Raw genomic sequence first — 25,316 nt, 5'->3', positions numbered from 1 at the left:
GCCCTTTGAATATATAATTTAGCCATCATAAGTTGCATTTTGGCAAAAGAAAGTTCTAGAATCCTATTGATTATAATTGGTGGTAGTTTTAGAATTCCATTATTCAAACATGTTGTTTCGGTGAATGGCCCCTAATTCATTTTAAACAAGATAGAATTCATAAATGTTTTGTTTCTAGTTTTAAAAAGACATGGGCTGGGAAGTTGGCTCAATGGTAGAGTGCTTGCCTCGCATGCATAAGGCCCTGGGTTCAATTCCTCAGCACCACATCAGCAGATAAAAGCTGGAAGTGGTGCTTTGACTTAAGTGCTAGGGCGCTAGCCTTGAGCTGAAGAGCTGAGGGACAGCGCCCAGGCCCAGAGTTCAGGTCCCACAACTGACCAAAAAAAAAAAAAAAAAAAAAAACCACCAGTATATTTGCTTCACTTTTAGGGTTTTCTCATGAATTTTGTGATTTTAGCTAATTGTCTAATTTCCAGAAGAACTTGAATTTCTTGTAACCAAAGAAAGATGGCATGCTCACACTTGCAAGTTTCAAACTAATTCTATACATACACACACACATTTGTGGGAGGGAGGATGTGATTTTAGGGAAAAGAGGAGTATTTTGTTTAGGGATCTATTTTCCCCAAAACAGGCACTATTTTATTTCATGATAGATAAATTTCAGAATTGAGAGTAATGTAGACACATGAAAATATTTTTGTTAAAAATAAAAAAAAAAAAACCATTCCTGGTTAGCCAGTCACTGGTGGCTCATGCCTATAAACCTAGCTACTTAGGAGGCTGAGATCTGAGGATTGCAACCTGAAGCCAGCGTGAGCAATAGTCTGTGAGCCTCTTATCTCCAATTAACCACCACAAAATCAGGAGTGGAGCTGTGGCTCAAAGTCATAGACTGCTAGCCTTGCACAAAAAAAAAAAAAAATGTTCAGGGAAAGCACCCAGAATTATTGTTTTGTTTTGTTTTGTTTGTGGTTTCCTTTTTTATTGAGATAGGGGCTCATTATATATGAGCCCCTAACTCATGATCCTCATGCCTCAGCATCCCAAGTGCTAGTATTACAGGCATGAGCCACCATACTAGACTTTAAATTACAGGTTCTTCTTTGTTTTCTTTTTATTGGCTTTCTATACTTACTCATAAACCTAGCTCTGGGTTTTCGCTTTTTCACCCCCTGTATTATTGATTTTAGGACTTTTATTGCACAGAGGGCTTGACATTTAAAACATGTAGAATGATTTATCCTTTATATTTGGAATACACTTTTGGTTTAACTGTGAATTTTAGATAATATTGACAGTAAAATAAAAACTTAAAGTAGAAATTATTTTACTGTCAAATGAATTTAGTGGATAATCTATTTGTATTTACTCTGAATACAAAGGAAGTAGTGAGCATTAAGAATTATTAGAAAATGTCAAAAATTGGGCTGGGAAGGTGGCTCAGTGGGAGAGCACTTGCCTTGCATGCCTGAGGCCCTAGGTTCGATTCCTCAGCACCGCATAAGCAGAAAAAAAAAGCCGGAAGTGGCACTGTGGCTCAAGTGGTAGAGCGCTAGCCTTGAGCTGAAGAGCTGAGGGACAACACTCAGGCCCAGAGTTCAGACCCCACGACGGGATCCCCCCCAAAAAAGTCAAAAATTCTGAGACAATGGATTAGTAGTAGCTGGAAATCTGGAAATTCTGCAAAAGGGGATTCTCTTTTGCAGTGATGAAATGCAAGTAATCTATAATTATTTGCCAATTGCAAAATTCTGTGACTATATAAAAGGGAAGCAACAAATTGTTTAAATAGGGATACAGGTGGACCCATTGCAACAATGAGATGTACAAGTCGTTATATTGAAAAACGAACTTTACAACTTTTTGGGGGGGGAATGGGAAGGGATGGGAAGGGGAAACAAAGAAGGAGGCAACAATGCTTGATAAGAAATGTACTCATTATCTTCATTATCTTGCCCATGTAATTGTAACCTCTCTGTATGGTATTTTCACAATAAAAAATAAAAAAAATCATACTCAAGTGTGGTGGCGTCACATATAAAGCCATCATTCGAGAGGTAAAGCCAGGAGGATAGGAGCCAATCTGTTCTACTCTACCACTGGAGCCTCCTGCTCTCTTTACTGACAGTTATCTTAGAGATTGAGTTTCATAGACATTTTTTACTTAGGTTGACTTCAAATCACAAGCTGCTGGATCTCAGCTGCCTAAGTAGCTACAATTACAGACGCGAGCCAAGGGTGCCAGGCTCATTTTTAAGATATTACTACCATAGAGATAGTGTTAGGGAAAAAATGGAGAGTTGATTTACTTCTCAGTCTTATGCAAAAAACAATTAACTTCACTACTGCCATGTGAAGCATGAAATACACACACACACACACGCACATATAGCAAATGACTAGACATCTTATAAAGTGTAGCCATAGTAATACAAAGAAAAAAAAAGAGAGGCCCATCAGCTGCACTGGACATTGATGAAAGTGAACTAAGCAACAAAAGGGTGGCGATGGGAGGGAGGAAATAAGGGGGAAAGAGGGAACAGTTGACACTAAACAAAAGGAAAAAAATGTGCAAATCACCAAATTTGGAAGAAATAGTTTTGTTGTTACAGTCTGTAGAGTTCATAAGCTTTGTAGATCAAGATAATGACAATTTGCATTGTGAAGGTTAAAATGTGTCTGTGACTTTAGCTAAGTGTCACTAGGCCACAATACTGTGAAATTGATGTAATTACTTAATCTGAATAAAGAAAAAAAGAGAATGCATGTTCTACCCCCCCCAAAAAATAAATATTCTCAAGGAATCATTGATATGAAGGAGACAACAATTATGTACTAGACAAAATTGTAATTCCAAGTAAGAATTTCATGGCAAGATTAAACTTTCTGGTTTTTCTTGTAAGTAAAATGGTATTTCTAAAATGCACATCTCCTTGTGTTTGTAATACTATTCATCATGGTTACTCTATATAACTTTACTTATTGAATTAAATTTAGCTGCTGAAGAAACACTTTAAAGTATAGAGTGTCTTAAACAGAACGTGTTCTACAGAAACAATGGTAGGAGATATATGGTAGGAGACACCAATAAGCAGTTGAATGTTATAATGCTCCAGTCTTCTAATGAGTAGTAAAAAGCAGATTCAGAGTTACATTAACATATTATGCACTCTGGCAGAGTAAAGTCAACAAATAAGTGAAAAAATGTTATCTGAGAAACTAAAATGAAGGTCAGCTGTTGGTGACTCCTACTGGTAATACTAGCTATTTAGGAGTCTGAGATAGTAATAATTGTCACTTAAAGCCAGCCTGGGCATACACTTGAGACTCCTCACCCAATCGTTGTTTATGTCTGTTATCCCAGCCATGTAGGAGGCTGAGATCAGAAGGATTGAACTTCTTGACTAGACTATGCAGAAAAGTTCTATCTGACAAAAAAGAAGCTGAATGTGGTGGAATGCATTTGTTATTTCAGTTATGACAGGAAGACTAAAATATGTGGATAATAGCCCATGCACACAGAAAGAACTAAGGTACTATCTTAAAAATAACCAGTGCAAAAAAGGGGTTGGACACTTTGGAAAGTAGTATGGAGGTTCCTCAAAAGACTCCATATAGAGCTCCTCTACGACCCAGCAGTCCCACTTTTGGGCATTTACCCAAATGTGTACAAACAAGACCACACTAAAGCTACAAGCACAACTATGTTTATTGCAGCATTATTTACCATAGCTAAGATCTGGAACCAACCCAGATGCCCCTCAGTAGATGAATAGATCAAGAAAATGTGGTATATATACACAATGGAATTCTATGCCTCCATCAGAAAGAATGACATTGCCCCATTTGTTAGGAAATGGAAAGACTTGGAAAAAATTATATTAAGTGAAGTAAGCCAAGCCCAAAGCAACGTAGGTCCCATGATTTCCCTTATTTGCAATATCTAGTATATGTATGAGTCAAGCAGAAAAGGTCAGATAAGGTGATGTTAGGAAAATGAACCCTAAGATATGTATTTAAATGTTTTTTTCTTTCATGCATTTGTTTCTAACGCATTTATAAGATTATTTCTTTGTTGCTTTGTATGTCCCTCCCCCACAGTATAACCCCTGCTTTCACTGTATTTCATGTCGGTATAATTTGTGGAGGGGAAGGGGAAAAACAAGTCGTTTAAATAAGGATACAGGTGGACCTGTTGCAACAATGAGAAGTACAAGTTGTCATGTCGAAAACGAACTTTACAACTTGGGGAGGGGGGAGGAGAATTGGGTGGGGGCGGGAGGGAGGATGGGAAGGGATGGGAAGGGTAAACAAAGGAGGAGGCTACAATGCTTGATAAGAAATGTACTCACTATCTTGCCCATGTAATTGTAACCCCTCTGTACAGTATTTTCACAATAAAAAAAATAAAAATTAAAAAAAACTCATGGAATCCATAAACAAAAGAAGTGTGGAAAACAAAACTTGTAATTTAATTGTTTTATCAACTGGTTATTATTTTCCCATTAACTAATTTGTTTGATCCTTGTAGACACCTTGATATTTCTTTATGTAAAATAAATGTTTCTCAGTATTATGGTGAAGAAAAAAAAGGGGTTGGAGGTGTGGTTCAGCAGTGGAGTGCCTACCTAGCACATACAGGCCCAGAATTCAAACCCCCGTACCACCACAAGAGAGACAGACAGACAGAGACAGAGAAAGACAGACAGACAGACCGAGATTGAAATTAAGACCAAAGGGTCTCCCAACCCTACTTCATTCTATATAATAATGAAAATTGACTCTCAATATCTCAATTTATAGTGGGTGTGGAAATTTTGTTTTTAGATTGCTTATTTTTTCTTATATATATATTTTTTTAATTGTCAAGTGATATACAGAGGGGTTACAGTTACATAAGATAATAAGTACAGTTCTTCTCAAACTTGTAACCCCTTCCCTCATTTTTCTCCTACTTTCCCTCCCCTCCTCCCTCCTCACCGCCAGTGTGGAAATGTTTTACTGTGATGGTTTACTGGAGAGAAAATTGTATCTCACTGTAATGTGAAATTTTAAATTAATGAAATGATGTAAGTTTCCAGACATCTCAAGCAGAATGTAATTTCACCTTACTAGAGATCAAAGAGACACAATTCAGTGTACACTCTATCTTTAGAATAAAATCGCAGCAAATATTTCATATGATTTTTCTCTCCCTATTCTTTACATAATTTTTAAAACGAAATTGTTAACTTAGCTCAGAGGCACTTCAACTGGTTTTATAGATCATTGGCTACTCATACTCATTAAAGTTATGTATTTTATCCATTGTCTCTATCAGTAGTTCAGGAACACAAAATAATCTATGGACAATGCTATCCTTAAAGAACCTTCCAGCTGCTGTTTCACATCTATAATTGTAGCTACACAGGAGGCTGAAATCTGAGGGTAACAATCAAAGCCAGCCTGTTCAGGAAAGGCCCTGAGACTTTTATCTCCAATTAACTACCAGAAAACCAGAAGTGGCCCTGTAGCTCAAAGTGGAAGAGCACTAGCTTTGAGTAGAAGAGCTCAGGGACAGCACACATGCCCAGAGTTCAAAGCCCCATGACCACCACCAACAAAAAAGCACAGTAATCTATATACATCAAAATAAACCACTTAATTCCTCCCATGATTCTCAAGCTAACGGGGAAGAAATGATTGTTAGTTTTTCATGGAGAACTATGTGTACTAGGACATTTTATTTAAGATTGAATCACTTAAGTATGGGCCAAGTATAGCATGACAAACATAACTGTGTGATAAGGACAAGTTTTCAGAGACAGGAATCATATAGTAGGGAGAACATTCGATAACTATCTTTGATACAAAACTATATATGCATAATATTTATACAGTATCTAAACAGGTTGAAAATCCCTTATCTGAAATATTTTGGCAAGAGATCCTAGGGTTGTCTTTGTTTGTTTTTAGACTTTGAAATATTTGCATAGACTTTACCAGTTAAGCATTCATAATCTTAAAATCTCAAATCCAAAATGCCCTAAGATTGTAAAATTTTTTTAACATGATGCCAAACATACACACAAACATACACACAAATTTACTTGTAAACCTGACTGTACAGTCTTCTAAAAGAACAAATTCAAAAGAAAATTTTGGAAAGTCCAGCTTCTTTTCTCTCGTCTGGTAGGGAAAACATTCAAACAAATTTACTGACCATCTAACTTTTCATTGTACAAATTTAATCATAAAAATTTCTAACACTGGGAAAATGGTATTTCCATACAACCTTTTAACTATATATTAATTCTTAGGTACAATTAATTGCACAAGTCTCTGAATGTAAGAATGTTTGTACAAGAGAAAAGCACAAATAGCTATATTCAAGGACAGGGAATTGACAAAGTTAACTATTTCTCAAATTAAGGTGTTTTGGGTCATCTTCCTCAGAATCACCTAGCAAGCAGGTTAATGTAAATGTGCTTGATCCAAGAACTAATCAGTCTCTTGGGGGAGAGGTTTCAACGACTAGACTTTAAACATATCCACGTGATTCTAGAATGCATTGAAGCAAGCATCGCTACTGCATTTGCCATCTCAGGGAGCCCAGGTGTGCCTCTCATTGAATGTGAGAACTGAGCTATGATAGAAACCAACGTTTATTAAGATCTCTTTCTGCAATTATCTCAAAAGAAGGAAATCTTAGTAGCAGAATCAGAGATAGAGATGACATATGTTTTGTTTGAGTAGGATGGAGATTACAAGGGAAGCAGATGAATGGAAGAGAAGAATGCTGGGAGAATATAGTCATAATACTCAATGTACATATGTGAATATATGAAGGGATGGTGGGGTTGAGATGGGAGAGTTATGGAAGTGATAATATTGATCAAATGCAATGTTCTTCATAAATTGACACGTTGAATTGAAAGTTCTTTGCACAACTATGTAATAATAAAACATTTTTAAAAGGAGACAAAAATAGTTATTTACTTACTGTGGTACTTGGGGCTGAACCTAGGCTCTAGAATATACTAGGAAAAACCCTACCACTGGGCTACATTCTCAAGTCCCCAAAACAGAATGAATTTTTTTCCATGAAGACTCCAAATCCTTATATACTAAATCCACTGTAGTAAAGGAAATACAGAAATGCTACAAATGAGAATGGTTCAGATATTAAGACATCGAAGTACTACAAAGTTAATATTTCAGATGTGAATATAAAGTTCTAATTGTGTCTGTCATTTTAGATTTTCCTTGAAGCTAAAGTGAGTAAGAAGCCAGACTAAAACAAAATCAAAAACCTGTTTAAGTTCTTTCCATCTCTGGAAGAGAAATTATTTTATCTTTTCCCAAAGAGCGTCAGGACAATGCTGTGGTGGTTAATCCTCATTGTCAGATTCATTGGCTTGAGAATCAGTAGGCACACCTCTAGGGAGGACCTTTCAGAAAATAATGAATGGCTGAAACCACTGATGAGTCAGATTTTGAATAGATTATTGGATGGTGGTAGAATTGTGGAAACAGGGTCTACTTGGAGGTATTAAGACAATGGGAAAGTGTTCCTGACTCCTTTCTGTTTCTGCTCCTCCACTGTGATGAACTGAAACCTCCAAAAGAAACTGAGTAAAATGGTTCTTTTCTCCCTTACTTTGTTTCTGTTAGGTCACAATGATGATGAAACTGACTTAGGCTGAGGATGTAGATCATTGTGAAATGGATGTCTAGCATGTAGAAAGTTCCAGGTTTGATCTCTAACACTAAAAAAGAAACATCCAACAAAAAAATGGACCGTCATAAATGCTAGTTGTTTTTCTTTAAGTAAAAAGGTAGAATAAGCATTTTTTATAAAACACAAATTCTTTCCTATTTACAGTTTTCAAACACTAAGAAATTATCACATGCTTAATTCACTGAGGAAAAACAACATGCTGAAATCTAAATAGAATTATAAATGTAAGCAATATCCTACATCATGAGTAAGAAAGGAAAAAAATTAATTTTATGTGAACCAGAAATCAGTTTCTTCTTATTTTTATGGCATGCCAGCATTCCACATAATCACACAATGACATTTTATGCACTAATTTACTCAGCACGCATAAATCATAATGTCCATCTGTCTATATGCATAAAATCACAAATCAAAGCAACAATGATAATAACTACAATCCTCTCTGCCATCCCTCAAGCCCCCAAACTTTTTCTGTACTAAAAATGCACCATGAATTAGCTTCCTTAATGCCCAAGGTTTAATGCTAATGTCAAGATCATTTAAATCAAACCCCAGATTTGACAAAGAAGACATAAATAGACAATCAGAGGTACACTGTAAGTGCTGTTATACCCATCTCCTCTCACTGTCCATCTCTTCACTTGCTTTTGACATAAGACCTAGAATAGCGGTTAAGAAGTCCTGGGGGTATATATACATGCTTAGCATTCACAAGATTTTAGGTTCAGTCCTCAGTACTGAGGGAGGGAGGGGAAGAGGGCAGGGAAGGAAGGAAAGGAGTGAGGGAAGAAGGGAGGATGCAGGTAAAGGAGAGAACCAATAAAGCTGCTGAGGATATTGATGCTTTAACATTTTTTTTACAAAATTATACTTCAACAAAGTCATATATGACACACAAAGCAGTGTTAATGAGTCCAATGACATACATGTGAAGTCACAATCATGTCTGATCACTCTCACTAGTGGGAGGATGCAAAGGTATCACTGATCTAAAACAGCCAACAATCTAAACACAACCATAATCTGTTTATGTTTCCATTTCACACTTGTACCAAAATGTTTAGCTAAGAATTGACACAAATTCACACAAGATAAAGAAATATGGTCCCTGGATCATCAAAATGTTTTTTTTTTCTGTTTTTCTCTATCCTATCAGTAATGTCTATACTAAGTGGCAGAACCTCACAAATTGATTTCCTTCCATTTCACAGGCTAAGGCTCTCTTAATTATTACTTTACAAGTTCAGAAATCTGTCAGAAATAAGTGTTTTCAAGATGATTTCTTCAAAGCAAGATATTAACAGTATACTCTTCTCAAGAATTCCACATGAGGAAAATATTGATGTATAATCAGTGAACATAGTCTGTATGTGATGAAATTGTTCGCAATTCCTTAAAAAAAAAACCAACATGGAAGTGAGCGGGTTAATTTTTAGTGCGTAGTCATCCCTCTCATGAAGTGACAGATGCAATTCAGAGTTAGCCCTAAGATTAATCTACAAAACTAGAGACATTTCTGAATGGTACCAGAAGCATCCAGGAAATTGTCCCTAAAAGGGAAGTACACAAAGGCAAATGAACAGAAAAATAGTAAGGAAGGAATTTTTCAAATATTTAAGATAAAACCAATTTGAGATGATTATAAAATCAATCTTTTGTGTGTGTGTGCCAGTTCTGACACTTGAACTCAGGGCCCAGGCACTGTCTCTGAGCTTTTGTGCTCGATTACCACTCTACCATCTGAGCCACAACTCCATTTCTGGATTTCTTAGTAGTTAATTGAAGAGTGTCAGAGACTTTCCTGTTAGGACTGGCTTCAATCCTTCATCATCAGATCTCAGTCTCCTGAGTAGCTAGGATTACAGGTGTGAGTTAACAGTGCCTAGCTAAAATCAACTTTTTAATTCAAGATAAAAAAATTATTTAATAGTATCTATTCAATAGTAATTCTGATTTTTAAAATTTATTTTTTATGTGTATGCTACTCCTGGGGTTTAAATTTAGGGCCTGAGCACTGTCCTTTGAGCTTTTGCGCTCAAGGCTAGCATTCTACCACTTAAGCCACAGCTCTACTTTTTGCCCTGGCTAGCTTCTAAACATGATCCTCCAATATCAGCTTCCTGAGTAGCTAGAATTTACAGGTGAGAGCCACAGGCACCCAGCCTCTTTGTGTATGTATATGTTCATCCGTATTTATTGACATTTAACAAAGCAGTTTATGTGTACAATGCATCTTGACCTCTGTCATCACATCTAAAACTTCACCCTGTGTTTGACCCTTCCCTTATATTTTTCAATTCTGTCATATGCACAATGAATTCTTGCCTGAATTTCTTCTCCTTCCCCTCTCTTCAGTCTTCTATCCCTCTCCTCTCCTTTGTCTCACCATCCCCTCTTGCAAGTATCTTTTTCCTGGTACTTAATTTGTTCGGCTTTCTCTTATTCTTTTTAAAGAATTACACTATTTGTGCTCTCCTTGGAGTCTGTTATACTTCATTTCTAACTCCTTACATACCACCCAGAATGTTTTCTTGCAAATTCATTTGTAACCCCTTACTTACCACCCAGTGTGTTTACTTGTAGAGTTATAAGCACATTCTAGCTACCACAAATGAGGGAAACCATGCAACCTATGTTTCTTTGTGTCAGGCTTACTTCATTTAGTTTTTTCCAAGACTTTCCATGTTCTTACAAACGGAGCAATAACACTTTCTGATGGAAGCATAGAATTCCATTGTGGATATACCACATTTTCTTGATCCGTTCATCCACGGAGGGGCATTTGGGCTGACTCCATGTCTTGGCTATGGCAAATAATGCTGCAAGGCTGCACTAAAGCTACTTTCACAACCATGTTCATTAAAACTAATTAAACCCTCAGTGGGAATGAACACATCTAATAAAAATGTAAAATAACAAATACAAATGCATCTTTGGAAAGATTCATAAGCACAAACCAATAGAAAAATAAATGTTAATATAGGAAGTGTTCAAGGGTTACTTATGACCTCTGAGGAGCGAGAAAATCCATCGAGGCACAGTTAAAGGTGGACAAAAGTTTATTTACACTGTTTACATCAGAAAGGGGTCCTGAGACCACCTTGTCCTGGGCTAGATCCCCGGAACCAGGAGCAGCCTCAACCTCCAAGCCTCGAGCCTCCAATAGCCATTCCTGCTCCCTGCCACCAGACCTTTATTAGTGTGTCTGCAAACCTCCAAACCTCAGTCCTCCAGCGCTCCGAAGGGGAAGGCTGTTCCCTTCCGCCCTTGCTCTTTCTCCGCAGGCCTCTCCACTCTCCACAGCCCGCTCTGCTCCACCTGAACGAGCCTTTGCCCAGGCCCCTCGAGGAGGCCCACAATGATCTCTGGAGGTGGTCCCACATGGCCTCTCGAGGCTTGCCCTGCCCTCCTCAGGACTCCCGATCTTTCTCCTCCCCACCTCCACTCTACTCCCCTCAAGACTGGTTTTTCCCCTACTCTCCACCCGGCCTAGGAACACGCAGCCTATGTATACCCAGATAGGCTGCGCCCCTGCCCAACCAATGATTTCAAACCGCCCTTCAGGCTCCTCCCCCAAGCTGCCCCGGTCCAATCCCAATAGGCAGCCCAGCATGTGGGGATCAACGCCCCACCCCCCCAGCAGCACGCCCCGCCCCCACTCCGCGGCATGCCCCACCCCTTTGGCTCTTCTGTGGCATGTCCCATGGGCTGTGACATCAGCCTCTCAATGCCCCGCCCCTCCAGCAGGCCAGGCCACGGGGCCCTGCTGGTTGTTACAGGTTAATTACTGGAGTTTTTTTTTTTTTTTTAATTTTTTGAGAATATAACTCAAGGGGCTGGAAAGGTGGCTCAGTGGTAGCGCGCTTGCCTTGCATGCATGAGGCCCTGGGTTCGATTCCTCAGCACCACATAACAGAAAAAGCCAGAAGTGGTGCTGTGGCTCAAGTGGTAGAGCGCTAGCCTTGAACTGAAGAGCTGAGGGACAGCGCCCAGGCCCAGAGTTCGAGTTCAGGCCCATGACTGGCAAAAAAAACCAAACAAACAAAAACAAAACAAAAGAATATAACTGGAAGATTACTCCAGAAGGATTATTATATTATCTCTCCACTTGAAATGAATAAAAACAAGAGGTAATGCTCTCTCTCCCTCTCCCTCTCTGTCACTGTGTGTGTCTGTGTGTCTGTGTGTATGTGTATGTTGTGTTTGTGGATTTGTTGATATGTTGAATAAATGAATAAATTGAATGAGTGGATCAAGTATGAGTGGATAAAGGGGAAAGTTGAGCAAAAAGAAGAATGGATGAGGGAGCAAGAAAGAGAGATCAAAGCATTATGTCTTATGCAAATGAAACACTGCAGCAAAGGCTTCTTAATAGCTGAGGAGAAGGAACAACCACTCACAGTGCACTGCCTTCTCAAGCAGGATGAATGGACACAGGGAGAGCTACCAACTAACTTTGCAAATTCGCCACAGGAGCCCAGTGCCAGTGGCTCCAGCCTAAAATCTGAGCTACTCAGGAGCCTGAGATCTGAGAATCACAGTTCAAAGCCAGGCAGACAGACATCAGACTCATCTCCAATTACCTACCCAAAAGCTGGGAGTAAACCTGTGGCTCACAGACTAGAGTGTTAATCAAAGACAAAGGCTCAATGACAGCTGCTAGGCCCTGAGACCAAGGTCCAGGACTGGCATACACCTCAACACAACAAACTACATCCCCCAAACTTAACTCTAGTATCTATTTAAGTAAGGGCTCTACTGAAGATAGGGAGCTATAGCCAGTCATAACCCACACAGGATTAAGACACTCCTTCTATGCCAAGCCCCATAGAGTCTGTTCTCTCTCCCTAAGGACCTGGCTCCACCTAGGAGAGCTAAAGACTACCAGCAGCCACAAAGACTGAGCCACACCCTCTCACCAGAGCCTTTCTTCTCTCTTTGCTCTATTCTTTCTCAGTCCATACACTGCATCAAAATCGCAGTGGAGATTAGCTCAACATGAAAGCAGCTTTTCAGGTAGCTGCAGATGGACTTCATATGACTAGCAGGAGGGGGTTCTTTTCAGTTAACTGACATTCTGAGATCCCTTGGTTGTGTGTGACTTGAAGAGACAGAGAACCACCAGAGGGCTGCAGTGATGTGTCTTTCCACTCAATGTGCTCATCTTTAAGTCAGTGCCAGTTTCTTGCCCTGCCTTCCTCACAGGGAATGTGGAATCCAGGATAAAAAAGTATCTTAGGGTTATGTCTATAGAGGAGCTGATTCAAGGTTTGTCTCACATGTTTAAGACCCTGGGTTTCATCGATTTGAATGAAGCCATAAATGGCCAACTGCATGCAATGCAATGGGTATCTTATTAAAGTACTACTGTTTAGGGATTTGGGTTACATGAATTGCTTCTATTATGTAGAAAGTGAAAAGAGGCCTACTTTATATAAACATCCATAACTGTACCTTTCCCAGAGTTCTTCCTTCATACCTCTTAGAAATACCTGTAAGGAAGTTGAACTTCACCATGAAAAACCCACTTTTTCAGGGCAGATCAGTAGGTAAAAATAAATTCCGCAGTCTTTGTGTCACTTCTGAGGGACCCAGATGCTGGAACAGTCACTGTTGACAAGATTTGGGGTTTGATCATTAGTATGTTCAAGGCCAAATAGATTGACCTACATCTGGCTGGCTTCCCTTGTTTTTGGTGAAAAAATTAATGGTAATCTACTAGGAAATCCTGAAGGGCATCTTTGGTTTAGCTAGATAGATCACAGTTCATAATGAATCTGAGTATATATTCTAAATATCATTTCAAACGTGTTTGACATTCATCTAAACAGAATGAAAAAATAATGTGTTCAGAGTAGCCCTCATGTGATCATTCTACCTAAAGATAATGCCAATATTAAAGCAGAAACAACAAGCATAATGAAAAATATGACAGGTTTGAGTTTTGATGATCTATTTGACTTTAAGATGACCTTATAAACAGTGAGTCATGTCTCCCTCCAGTCATATCTGTGCTGGTAATCTTTTAATTTAAATTTTATTGTAAAGGTGATGTACAGAGAGGATACAATTAAGTAAGTTAGGTATTGAGTACATTCCTTTTTGAACAGTGTTGTGCTGGTAATTTTTGAGGAAGGGATTTGCTTCTGTTGCAGGCAGGAGCCTGAACCTTCATCTTGTTTTTCACTTGCCACCTTGGCTGGGATGAGAGGCATGCACCATGATGCCAACCTGCTCCCTTGTCAGGGACTCTCGTGGACTGCTTTGCCCAGGCTGGCTTCCAAATGCATTCTTCCCACTTCTAACCCACAATTACTAGGATTATAGATACGAGCACTTTAAGATTCTAGATATTAGCACTCTGACTAGATTGCAACGAGTAGAAATATTAAATATCTACATAACCACCTGAGAAAACTTAGCTGTATTTCTATTTAACAGAACATGTTATATTTAATGTAAGTATCTTGCAAGCATATGGCTACTGTTAAGGCCTGTAATCCTAGCTAAGCAGGAAGCTAGCATATGAGGATGCTAATACAAAGGCAACATGGGCTGGAAAATCCCTGAGACTATTATCTCCCATGAACCACCAAGAAGATAGAATTGAGGCTGGGGCTCCGCTGGTAGAGCACCAGCTTTGAGTATAAAAGCTACGGGTCAGGGGCTGGGAATGTGGTTTAGTGGTAGAGTGCTTGCCTACCATACATGAAGCCCTGGGTTCAATTCCTCAGTAACACATAAACAGAAAAAGCCAGAAGTGGGTCTGTGGCTCAAGTGGTAGAGTGATAACCTTGAGGAAAAAAGAAGCTCACAGTTCTCAGGCCCCAAGTTCTAGGCCCAGAGCTGGCAAAAATAAAAAATAAATAAAAATAAAAATAACAAAAGCTAAGGGACAGTGCCCAGGCCCTGAGTGCAGGGCCAGTCCAGGCATGCTCATCTAAGAAGCGTCCTAAAGGCCAAGAACTGAGATGGGCACAGGGAGCGACGCCCAGATGGGCAGAGCCCCTTGGCAGCTCTGACATCACAGACACCTTCATGAGGTCACAATAACCCTGGCTATATATATCGTGTGCTGACTGGTGGACTCTTGTAGGTAGTTCAGGCGGGTGGAGTTGAGTTGTTGGGGCGTTTAGTGATTGGTTGGTTTGTCTATTTGGTTCATTGACTTGGCTTTGATTATCAGGTATTTGGATTTGGATTACGATTTGGCTTTGACTTCTCGGACTTTGCTTCTTTCTTGCCTTTTTTCTTACTCTTTCTTATCTTCTTTCTTTCCTTTTCCCTCTAATTTCCTTTTCTCTTCCTTCTCTTTCTTTCTCTTTCTTTCTTTCTACATTTCCTTTCTTCCCTTCTCTATTTTTCCTCTTTATCTTAACTAGATAGCATTTTAACATTTACTCATTTATTAATCATTCATTCGGTATTTACATTACATAGTTTTAGTGTTAGTTAGATAGTAGTTATTTCATTCACTTATTATATACTTTACTAATTATACTAATACTTCTATTTAGATCTGATTGTATTTGGTTTCACTTGATTAGCTCACTTTTCTCCCTAGAGCATCGCTAGGGTGCTAGTCAGCATAGGAATGACTAGCCAGTGTAGACAGGTGAGGTCCTGGCGAACCTTTGAGACCACTACCCCAGAGGAGGAGCTCCTGAGGGCTCAGTACCGGGTGCTCCGGACCATCGGTGAGGGCGGCTTTGCCTCCATCCATCTGGCCAAGCATCTGCCCACCGACTCCCTCGTGGCTGTGAAAACCATCGATAAGAGGCAATGCCCCTCTTTCGACACAGAGCTGGATATTTTTAAGTCTGTGGAGCACCCTAACATCGTTAAGCTCTACCAGGTGGTGGAATCAGACTACCGACTGCATTTGGTGATGGAGTACCTCGACGGAGGAGACCTGGTGGACTATGTTCAAAAAATGGTGAGGCTGGGGGAGGAGGAGGCGAAGGATCTGTTTGGGCAGATCTTGAAGGCTGTCAAATATTGCCATGACCATGGTATTACCCATCGAGATCTTAAGGCTGAAAACATCTTACTGGACAAGGGTACGGCCAAACTGTGCGACTTCGGTCTCAGTGTGCGGCTCCAGCCCCAGCAGGAGCTGACCGAGCAGTGTGGGACCCCAGCCTATTGGGCACCAGAAATGGTCAAGCAGCAGAGATACCTGGGCCCGAAAGTAGACGTCTGGAGCCTGGGGGTGCTACTTTATTTCATGGTCATGGGCGATGTGCCCTATGAGGACAGTTCATGGGCTGTGTTTAAAAAACAAGTGCTTGCAGGCAGATTTACAACGCCGAAATACTTTTCCCCTGAACTCAAAGGGATCTTAAATTACATGATGACCGCCAACCCTCAACAAAGGCCGACAGTATGGCAAATAATGCGCCACCCATGGTTTCGCGGAGCTAAGGTACCCTCACCACCCCCCATCCAGAATGTCCTGGCCAAGCCAGATCCGGCCATATTGTATATCATGGCCTCTTACCTTGGTTTTAATCCAGACCAGGTCAGTCAAGCCCTGCCTAATTGCATGGCCACCTACAGAATACTAAAACAACTGCAAGACCAGGGCCAACACCACCTGGCCCGCAGGATGAGGTATGCTATTCCTGGGCCTCCGCCTTGCCCCTCACCTGCATGCAAGAGCTGCAGAGCTCTTCACTTAAAGAAATCTAGCGCTCCTGTGCGCCACCGGGCTGCAGGCTTCCCTGCTAAAGAGCAGATGAAGGGTGGTGGCAGGAAAGGCAGGAGAACCGTATGCCTCCCCTGCATCCTTTGGAGAACCCCCGTCACCAACACAGAGGAAGATGTCAAGGCTACCGGGAATCCATCAATAACAGTGGCAGCAGCAATAACAGCAACAACAGCAGCAGCAGCAGCAACCGCAGCAGCAGTAGTAATCGCAGCAGCAGCAGTAGCAGCAGCAGCAGAAGCAGCAGCAACCGCAGCAGCAGTAGTAGCCGCAGCAGCAGCAGCAGCAGCAGCAGCAACCGCAGCAGCAGCAGCAGTCACAGCAGCAGCAGCAGCACCTACTGTCACTATGGACCAACCCACTGAAATGAGCAGCCCGGCCACTGAGCAGGAGGTGGGCAGCAGGCCCAACTCTCTTCCCCCGGTATTACATAACACCTGGGTACCTGTCGAGGACAAGAGGAAGATCAGCTCTACTGTCCCGTGTCCAACAGCATCATATCCCAGCCAGCAGGACCCACAGGAAGAAAGCAGCGAGCTGCCCCCAGGTCCTGTACTTTCAGAAACCCCCGAAACTTCATTCCCTTCAGTTCAACCAACATCTCCAAGGAATGAACAACGGAGGGGCTGGAGGCGCTTGAGGCGTTGGAAGAAAAACATCACCACTTGCTTTCAGAGCCTCTCTTGCTGTTGCCGGCCGAACGTGCATTAAGAAAATGCTTCTTCCGGACGAACTGAAAACAAGTAGGTGGCCACTGAGCTGTGCTCTGTTTTATCCGTTTCAAGGAAGTCCCTTTAGCGCATCCCCTTTGACCTAATGTTACCTGGGTGAAGGGGAGTTGGGGAGATGGGAAGAGATGAGAGGGGAGAGGGAGAGGTGTCTAAAGGGGATAGACTTTCAGAAAGAAGGGATTGTGACTTGTCAGGTGTTGTCCTGTGCAATTCAGTCCTGAGTTCCCTTTCTTCCTGCAGCTCAAATGGAGATGTTGAAAAGACATTGCCGTGGTACTCACCTGGAACACATTCCACTCAGCCTGTCTAGAGACGAGTTGATCTGCTCCTACCACCACCAAATACATAGACTTGACTTTTTTTTTTTTTTTCAAATTTCAAATTATTTCACATTATTTCAAATTATTTCTTATTTTTTTCTATCAGCCTTAAAGCCTTAATAAAATTGTGTTCTTAAAAGATGATCTGAGTTTGTATTCATTTCTGCCATGGGTACTGATGTTTGATGGAAGTTAGTTCAAAAGAATGAGATGGAGGGAAAAACAAGTCGTTTAAGGATACAGGTGGACCCGATGCAATTATGAGAAGTACAAGTCAAAAACGAACTTTACAACTTTGGGGGGGGGGAAGGACTGGGTGGGGGGACAGGGAGAGACTGGGAAGGGTAAACAAAGGAGGAGGCTGCAATGCTTGATAAGAAATGTACTCATTATCTTGCCCATGTAATTGTAACCCCCCTGTACAGTATGATCACAAAAATAAAAAAAAAGAGATGGAGCCACTAGTTTGTGGTTTGAGCTATTCGGAGGATGGAGTCCATCTTTGGAGGATTAATGCTCAAAGAGAAACAGCACAGAAAGAAGTCCTTTCTCCAATACTGTCAGGGAAGACTGTTAGCATACAGGAGGGAAGGGAGGAGCTGAAGTAGGAGGAACTCAAGTAGTAGATGGTTAACCTGTTAAGCACAGCAAGTGCATTGTCTGTATTTAACTCCAATGGGCCAATGGGCTGTATATAATTTTATATAAATAATTTAGAAAAAAAATTCTTTGCAGTATGTTCCACGATCTTATTAAACTAAAATTTTAGTTCCACTTTGATCTTATCATACTAAAAGTTCCACTTCCACTTCGATCTTACCATACTAAAAGTTCCACTTCCACGATATTGTTATAAAATTTTAGGTTTTTTTGTGTTTAGTAAAAAATTTTAGGTTTTTATTTTTTCGGTTGGGTCGTGGACAGCACCCAGGCCCAGAGTTCAGGCACTGTCCCTCAGCTCTTCAGCTCAAGGCTAGCGCTCTACCACTTGAGCCACAGCGCCACTTCCGGCTTTTTTCTTTTTGCTTATGTGGTGCTGAGGAATCGAACCGAGGGCCTCATGCATGCAAGGCAAGCACTCTACCACTGAGCCACTTTCCTAGCCCTAAATTTTAGTTAAGTATATTTTTTCTTTGTAATTCATCTGTCAGATTGCTTTCTGATTCACATATGATGTATTCAAACAATATTGTAGCACTGAAAGTGAAGTTAATAATTTAGATATGTGAACAAATAAAAGGAATACGAACAGCCATACGAAAAGCCACTTTCAAGGAACACGAAAAGCCACTTTCAAGGAAGCAAATTTTTAGATCTTTGTGGAAAGTGGGTATCCATTATGGTTAGATACTATTAAGTGATAACATAATTATCCAGCTCTAGAATTTCCTATGATATTTTAATAGTTTGAATTACAGTGAAAGAATTTTTTTTTTGCTTCTGAGTGTTTCTGAGTTCTGAAGTGGAGTGGGTTGCCTTTAGCTACATTGTGTGATCACATACAGTTAACCAAGCAAGCCAGGATACTATTGTCTGGGCATTATAATTGTCATACCACAAATGAATTGATGAAATTTATGAAAGGATAATTCACCATACCACCAATGAAGAATAATGGTGAACTATCCTTCGCTATCATTCACTATTCTTCAAAAGAATTTCAAGCCTGGCTCCAGTGGCTCACTCCTGTAATCCTAGCTACTCAGGAGGCTGAGATCTGAGGATCACGGTTCAAAGCCAGCCTGGGCAGGAAAGTCCGTGAGACTCTTATCTCCAATAAACCACTAGAAAACGAGAAGTAGAGCTGTGGCTCAAGCAGTAGAGTGCTTGCCTTGAGCTGAAGAGCATAGGGACAGTGCCCAGGCCCGGAGTTCAAGCCCCACGACCAATGAAAAAAAGTTCTTTTAATAATATGTGCAACACATATCCTGAGCCTCTGCCTAAATACTTCTAAGTTTAATATAACACATTTCACTATTGTGTGAAATCAGTTCCTTGAAATGGATAATATGTATATTTGAATGTTACAAAATTTAAGTTTCAGAAGGAAGCACTACCACAAATGTAATCTCCCACCAGTATGTACCATAGTTACCTAGTTCTGTTCTCTATTAACTCTGAGTTTCAGGCAAATCTTCCCAGAAAGGCCTACATATGTCTATCCTTTAAAAATGAATTGTTGTTTTTTATTATGTTTTAAATGGCATTTTTGTGAGCTTGGCTATTTTATTTATTTACTTATTTATTTTTTGTTGTACATGAGGTCTGGGTGCTGTGTCTGAGTTCTTTTTGCTTAAGGCTAGCATTCTTCTGCCACTTTCAGCCACAGCTCCATTTCCAGTTTTCTGGTAGTTAATTGGAAATAAGAGTCTCACAGGGACTTTTCTGCCTGGGCTGGCTTTGAACCTCAATTCTCAGATCTTAGCCAACTGAGTAGCTAGGATTATAGGTGTGAGCCACTGGTGCCCAGCCTTATTTTTGGAGGGAGGGGGAGGGGTCTGGTTGTGGGGCCTGAACTCTGGGCCTGGGCACTGTCCCTCAGCTCTTCAGCTCAAGGCTAGCGCTCTACCACTTGAGCCACAGTGCCACTTCTGGCTTTTTTCTTTTTTGCTTATGTGGTGCTGAGGAATCGAACCCAGGGCCTCATGCATGCAAGGCAAGCGCTCTACTACTGAGCCACCTTCCCAGCCCTTATTTATTTTTTTGTACAGACAGTTTTTAGTTCCTCAAGTCAGCTTATGAGTACAGTGCATCTTTATCAATGTCAGCCCTCCTTTACCCTTCCCCATCTTTTGCCATTCCTACCCTTAGGTTAGTCAAGTTTTATATAATGTACATTGAATATAATGACTATATTTGTTTAATCTTCATTTCTCCATCCTCCCTTTTCCCCAACGAAACATGTTTCAGCTTGCTGGTATTCATTTTGTTAAGCAGTTTGTTACATGTTCAGAGGAAGAGTTACACCATTGGACTGCTGAGTATACCATCCTTTAGTCTGTTTTGTGTGCCTGTATAGATATACATATATGCACGTATAACCCTCTATATGCTTTCATGTATATTTATATTTTAGATCTAACTTCTACATATGAGAGAAAACACAAGTTGTGTCTCTGAGCCTTGACTTCACTTAGTATAAGTTTTTCCAAGTTAATCCATTTTTCTGCGATTAAGATTTTTATATATATATATATATATATATATATATTCATTTTCTTGAACCATTCATCTATTGCAGGTCATGTCAGCTGTTGTCATACCTTGGTTATCATGAATAGTGCATCAGTGAACATGGATGTATCCTGACATCATATTCTGGGTAGGTACCCAAACATGGTATAGCTGGATCGTGAGGTAGTTCTTTGTTTAGTTTTTTGAAGAATATCAAACACCCTTCCAGATTGGTTCCACTAGTTTTTTCCCCCACAAACAGTGTAATAGAGTTTCTTTCCCCCACATTCTTGATAGCATTTGCTGTTTTTATCCTTGTCGGTAGCTAATCTAACTGGGGTTAGATTAAATCTCAGTGTTGCTTTGATTTGCATTTCCTTTATGGGCAGAGATATTGAGCATGTCCTCATGTGTTTATTGCATTCTTTCTTCTGAGAAGCCTCTATTTAGCTCCTTTGTTCATTTATTAATTGGGTTATTGAGGTTTGGGGTATTTAGTTTCTTTAGCTCCTTATATAGTCTGGGTATTAGGCCCTAGTTGGATGTATAGCTGATAAAGATCTCCCATGTATAGGCTATCTTTTTAGCTTGAAAACCATCCTTTGCTGTGCAGAAACTTTAATTTGATGTTGCTGAGCCCAAGGAACTCTCCTAAGAAAGTTTCTGCATATAATAAGTTATAATGTAGTTACTGTAGTTGTTTCAAGGTTTCAGGTCTAAAACTGAGGTCTTTGATTCATTTTGAGTTGATATTAATGCAAGGTGACAGGAATCAAATTTCAGTCTTTTACATATTGATGTTCAGTTTTCCAGCCCTATTTGTTGAAGAGGCTGTATTTTTTCAGTGCATATTTTTGGCTTCTTTGTCAAATATCAGATTGCTATGAGAATATATTTCTGGGCTAGTCTATTCCATTGGTCTTCAGGTCTATTTCTGAGCCAGGACTAAGCTGTTTTGGTTATTATAGCTCTGTAGTAAAGTTTAGGGTCTGGATGTCATTTGAATGTATTGTTTTAAGTAAACCATGATAAATCATTCCTATGGCATTATATTATTTTCATTATGGTTGAGTAGTAAATTTTGAAATTTTCAGAATTATCAGGATTGTTGGTCTATTCTAGGCCTTGCAATTTCATGTGAATTTCATAATTAGCATGTCAGTGTCTTTAAGATTGACAGTTATGTTCAATCTGTAATCAATTTTGGGGAGTATTACAACTTATTGATGCTTAACCTTCTAACCCATTAACATGAAGTGCTTTTCTGCTTAATTAGGTATTTCCTTTAGCATTTTGTGGTTTTTCAGAATATATGCTTTGTTAAATTTTTCCTTAAAATTATTAGTTCTAGTAGATTTTTAGTGTATTTGTTAGTGGTTTATATATGCCATCTGCAAATAGCGAAAACTTCCTTTTCAGTTTGGGGGCTTTTTATTTTTTCCTGCCCAAGTAGTTAGAACTTCCTGTACACAATTGAATATAACAGTAGCAAGACATACTTGTTTTGTCCTGACTTAAAAGGACTAATTAATGAGGATAGCACAGGATACAAGATACCCTATTATGCTGTTAAACTTGTAATGAACAGCCTTAAAATGTAATTATGAAAAGTTATGTCCAAAGGAACATCAAGGGTGTCAGGATGGCCGAGTGACGTAAGGTGCCAGACTGAAGCTCAGCTTCCCAAAGTAACATCTGAAAAAAATAGTGAAGGAATAGTTCCTTATTGCTTAAAAAAAAGCTTTTATGGCTATTTTTGCTTGTGATTCTTATAAAATATCATTAGAGTTAACTGCTCTAGTTTCAGGGGAAAAATGATTGTATTTTTATTGAAGTCATGTAGTGGTAGAAGGGTTTCTATGGGAGATCACTAGAAGTCTACCTATGTCAAATTCTCATAGTTTGAAATTCTTGACTAGTACCATATAAGAAATGGGAAAGTCATAAAATGTCATTCATTAGAATTTCAATTGTTTTTGAAATATTTCAACTGTGATTTCTCCTTTTTAAAAATAATTTTTTTTCTGTAATTCAGTTCTGTGGCTTAATTATTGGAGATGTCATTTGTCAAAGAAAAGTAAATTGAATTTGGTGGGATGCTTTAAAAAATCCAAAGAAAAAAAATTGACTTTTATCAGTGAACCTATCTGGTCTTGGGCTTTTCTTGGATGGGAGGTCTCTCATTGCTGTGTCTATTTCGATGCTTGATATGGGTCTGTTCAGTTGGTTTAAATCATCTTGGTTTAGTTTGGGCATGTCAATCTTTGCTAGAAATTCCTATCTTTTGTAGGGCTGGTTTGGTGGAGATATATTGTTTCAACTTTTCTTTGCTGTGGAAGGCTTTTATTTGTCCTTCTGTTATGAAGGAGAGTTTGGCTGGGCACAGTATTCTTGGTTGATAGTGTTTGTCATTAGGGCATGGCATACATCAAAGAATTGTAAAAGCTGTAAGAGAAATAACAAATCACTTACACAGGAAATCCTACCATTAAAACTGGAGATTTCTTGACAGAAAATATTTTTTAAAAGTGGGGGGAGGGTCTTGGAGTGATGTATTTCAAACACTCAATATCCAACTTCCAACTCAGAATACAATAGCCAGCTAAGCTTTCATTCAAAACTGGGGACAAATAAATACATATCATGATAAACAAAAGCAAATGCAGTTTATTACCACTAAAGCAATATGACTAACGGTACACAAAGATATACTGAACACAGAAAATAATCATGATCACAAAATAGTGGAGAAAGCATATACTGCCAGATGGGTAGATAGAGAACAGAAAGTAAAACAAAACCAAAACATGGTAGGGGACAAGAAACAATAGGAATAGCTATATATATCTCAATTTGAACACTTAAGGTCAGAGGACTCAATTCTTCAATTAACAGACATAGAATAGTGAGTTGCACCACAAGGCAAAACACAACTCTCTAGTGTTTACAAGAAATAATCTATTGTGGAAAACACTGGCTTAGAGTGCAAGGTTGGAAAAAAGTATGTGAAATAAATAGATTCCAGAAGCAGGAAGGCATAGTGATACTCATATCTGACAAAATAGCTTTAAATGAAAAGTAGAAGAGATAAAGAAGAGCAATTCATGTTAAGAAAGGGAAATCTCCATCCATGTGACATAACATGTCTTAAGCTTATGGACCAAGTGCCACGCCACTGCATTCAATTTAGATAAACACTGTTGGGGGGCTGGGAAGGTGGCTCAGTGGTAGAGTGCTTGCCTTACATGCATGAGGACCTGGGTTTGATTCCTCAGCACCACATAAGCAAAAAGAAAAAAGCTGGAAGTGGTGCTGTGGCTCAAGTGGTAGAGCGCTAGCCTTCAGCTGGAGAACTGAGGGACAGTGCCCAGGCCCAAGAGTTCAGGCCCTATGACTGGACCAAAAAAAAAAAAAAAAACACTGTTGGACTTAAAAAAGCACAGACCACAGTATGATGATAGTTGGAGGCTTCAATACCACATTATCACCAATGGATAGGTCATCTGTGAACAAACTCAACAAAAATACTTACATACAATGACACCATAGAACAATGGGCCTCCACAGATGTTTACAGAATATTTCCTGTAGCAACTGCACAATACACATGCTTATCAACTGTGCCAAGTATCATTCTCCCAAACAGACCATAGAAGTAGTCTAGGTCAGAAAGCAAGACCAGCAAATATAAGAAAATGGAAGCACTCGCTGCATTTTGTCAGACCATAATGAAATTCAAGCCAAAATTCAAGCAAAAGAGACCACAGAAAATAATAATAATTATGGGCACTGACCAAGGATGAAAGAAAAAAATCCCTACTATCTAATTAAAATGAAAAAATAACCTAGTAGAATATTTGGGACACAGAGAACGTATTTCTAGTAGAAAAGTTTTTAGCTATGTAGGCTTACATCATTAAAATGTAAAGATTTTAATGACTATCTCTTAATTGCTTAGAAAACAAGAGCATGCCAATCCCAACCCCAAAACAAGTATACAAAAAGAAATCATAAAAATTATAGGAGTAACCAATGAAGTAGAAACAAATACACACTCACACACACACTCACATACATACATATACACACAAAATCTACATTGTAAGAATCAACAGAACTGATGGTCAGTTCCTCACAAAAAAAAAAAAAATTGAGAAAACTAATAAATCATTAAACACTCTGACCAAAAGAAGAGGAGAAGTCACCAAAATAAATGAGGGATGAAGATGGAGACAAGAATTCAAGTGAGTTTGAGGCTGTAACTCCAGAATACTTTACAAACCTTCAGTCAAACAAACTGGAAATTCTAGTAGAAATACATGCATTCATAGATAGCATCAAACTGCCAAAGTTGAGCCAAGAAGATAAAAATTGTTTAAACAGGTCTATAACAAGTAATAAAATAACAATAGAATCTTCCAAGAAAGAAAAGCCAAAATCTGATGAATTCACTGCTGATATCTAGACACAACCATTAAATAAGAACATGAATACTCCTCAAACTTCTTCATGAAATAGAAATTGAGGATTCTTACCAAATTTATTCTATGATTGCAGCATTGCACTCACTCAAATACCATACAGAGACTCAACAACAATAACAATTATCTAGGAATATAGACCAATTATTTTGATGAACATAGATACAAATCTCC

At 39.4% G+C, this 25,316-nt stretch overlaps 1 protein-coding gene across 1 annotated transcript; it reads left to right on the top strand.

Annotated features, from left to right (window-relative positions):
• The first annotated feature begins 14,690 nt into the window (after window positions 1-14,690).
• On the top strand, window positions 14,691-17,649 carry LOC138810032 (sperm motility kinase 4A-like). The gene is made up of 2 exons (XM_069997226.1): window positions 14,691-17,179; window positions 17,408-17,649. The coding sequence occupies exon 1, from the start codon at window positions 15,324-15,326 to the stop codon at window positions 17,145-17,147; it is 1,824 nt and encodes a 607-aa protein (XP_069853327.1). The 5' UTR covers window positions 14,691-15,323; the 3' UTR covers window positions 17,148-17,179; window positions 17,408-17,649.
• Window positions 17,650-25,316: the final 7,667 nt, after the last annotated feature.

This window comes from Dipodomys merriami, unplaced genomic scaffold, assembly GCF_024711535.1.
Source record: "Dipodomys merriami isolate MVZ:Mamm:240054 unplaced genomic scaffold, mDipMer1.0.p SCAF_5, whole genome shotgun sequence".
NCBI lineage: Eukaryota > Metazoa > Chordata > Mammalia > Rodentia > Heteromyidae > Dipodomys > Dipodomys merriami.
The sequence above is the reverse complement of the archived record's forward strand: the minus strand, read 5'-3'. Positions and strand labels throughout refer to the sequence as shown.

Coding starts and splice junctions, on each gene's coding strand:
- LOC138810032 (XM_069997226.1), top strand. CDS start 15,324: ATGACTAGCCAGTGTAGACAGGTGAGGTCCTGGCGAACCTTTGAGACC.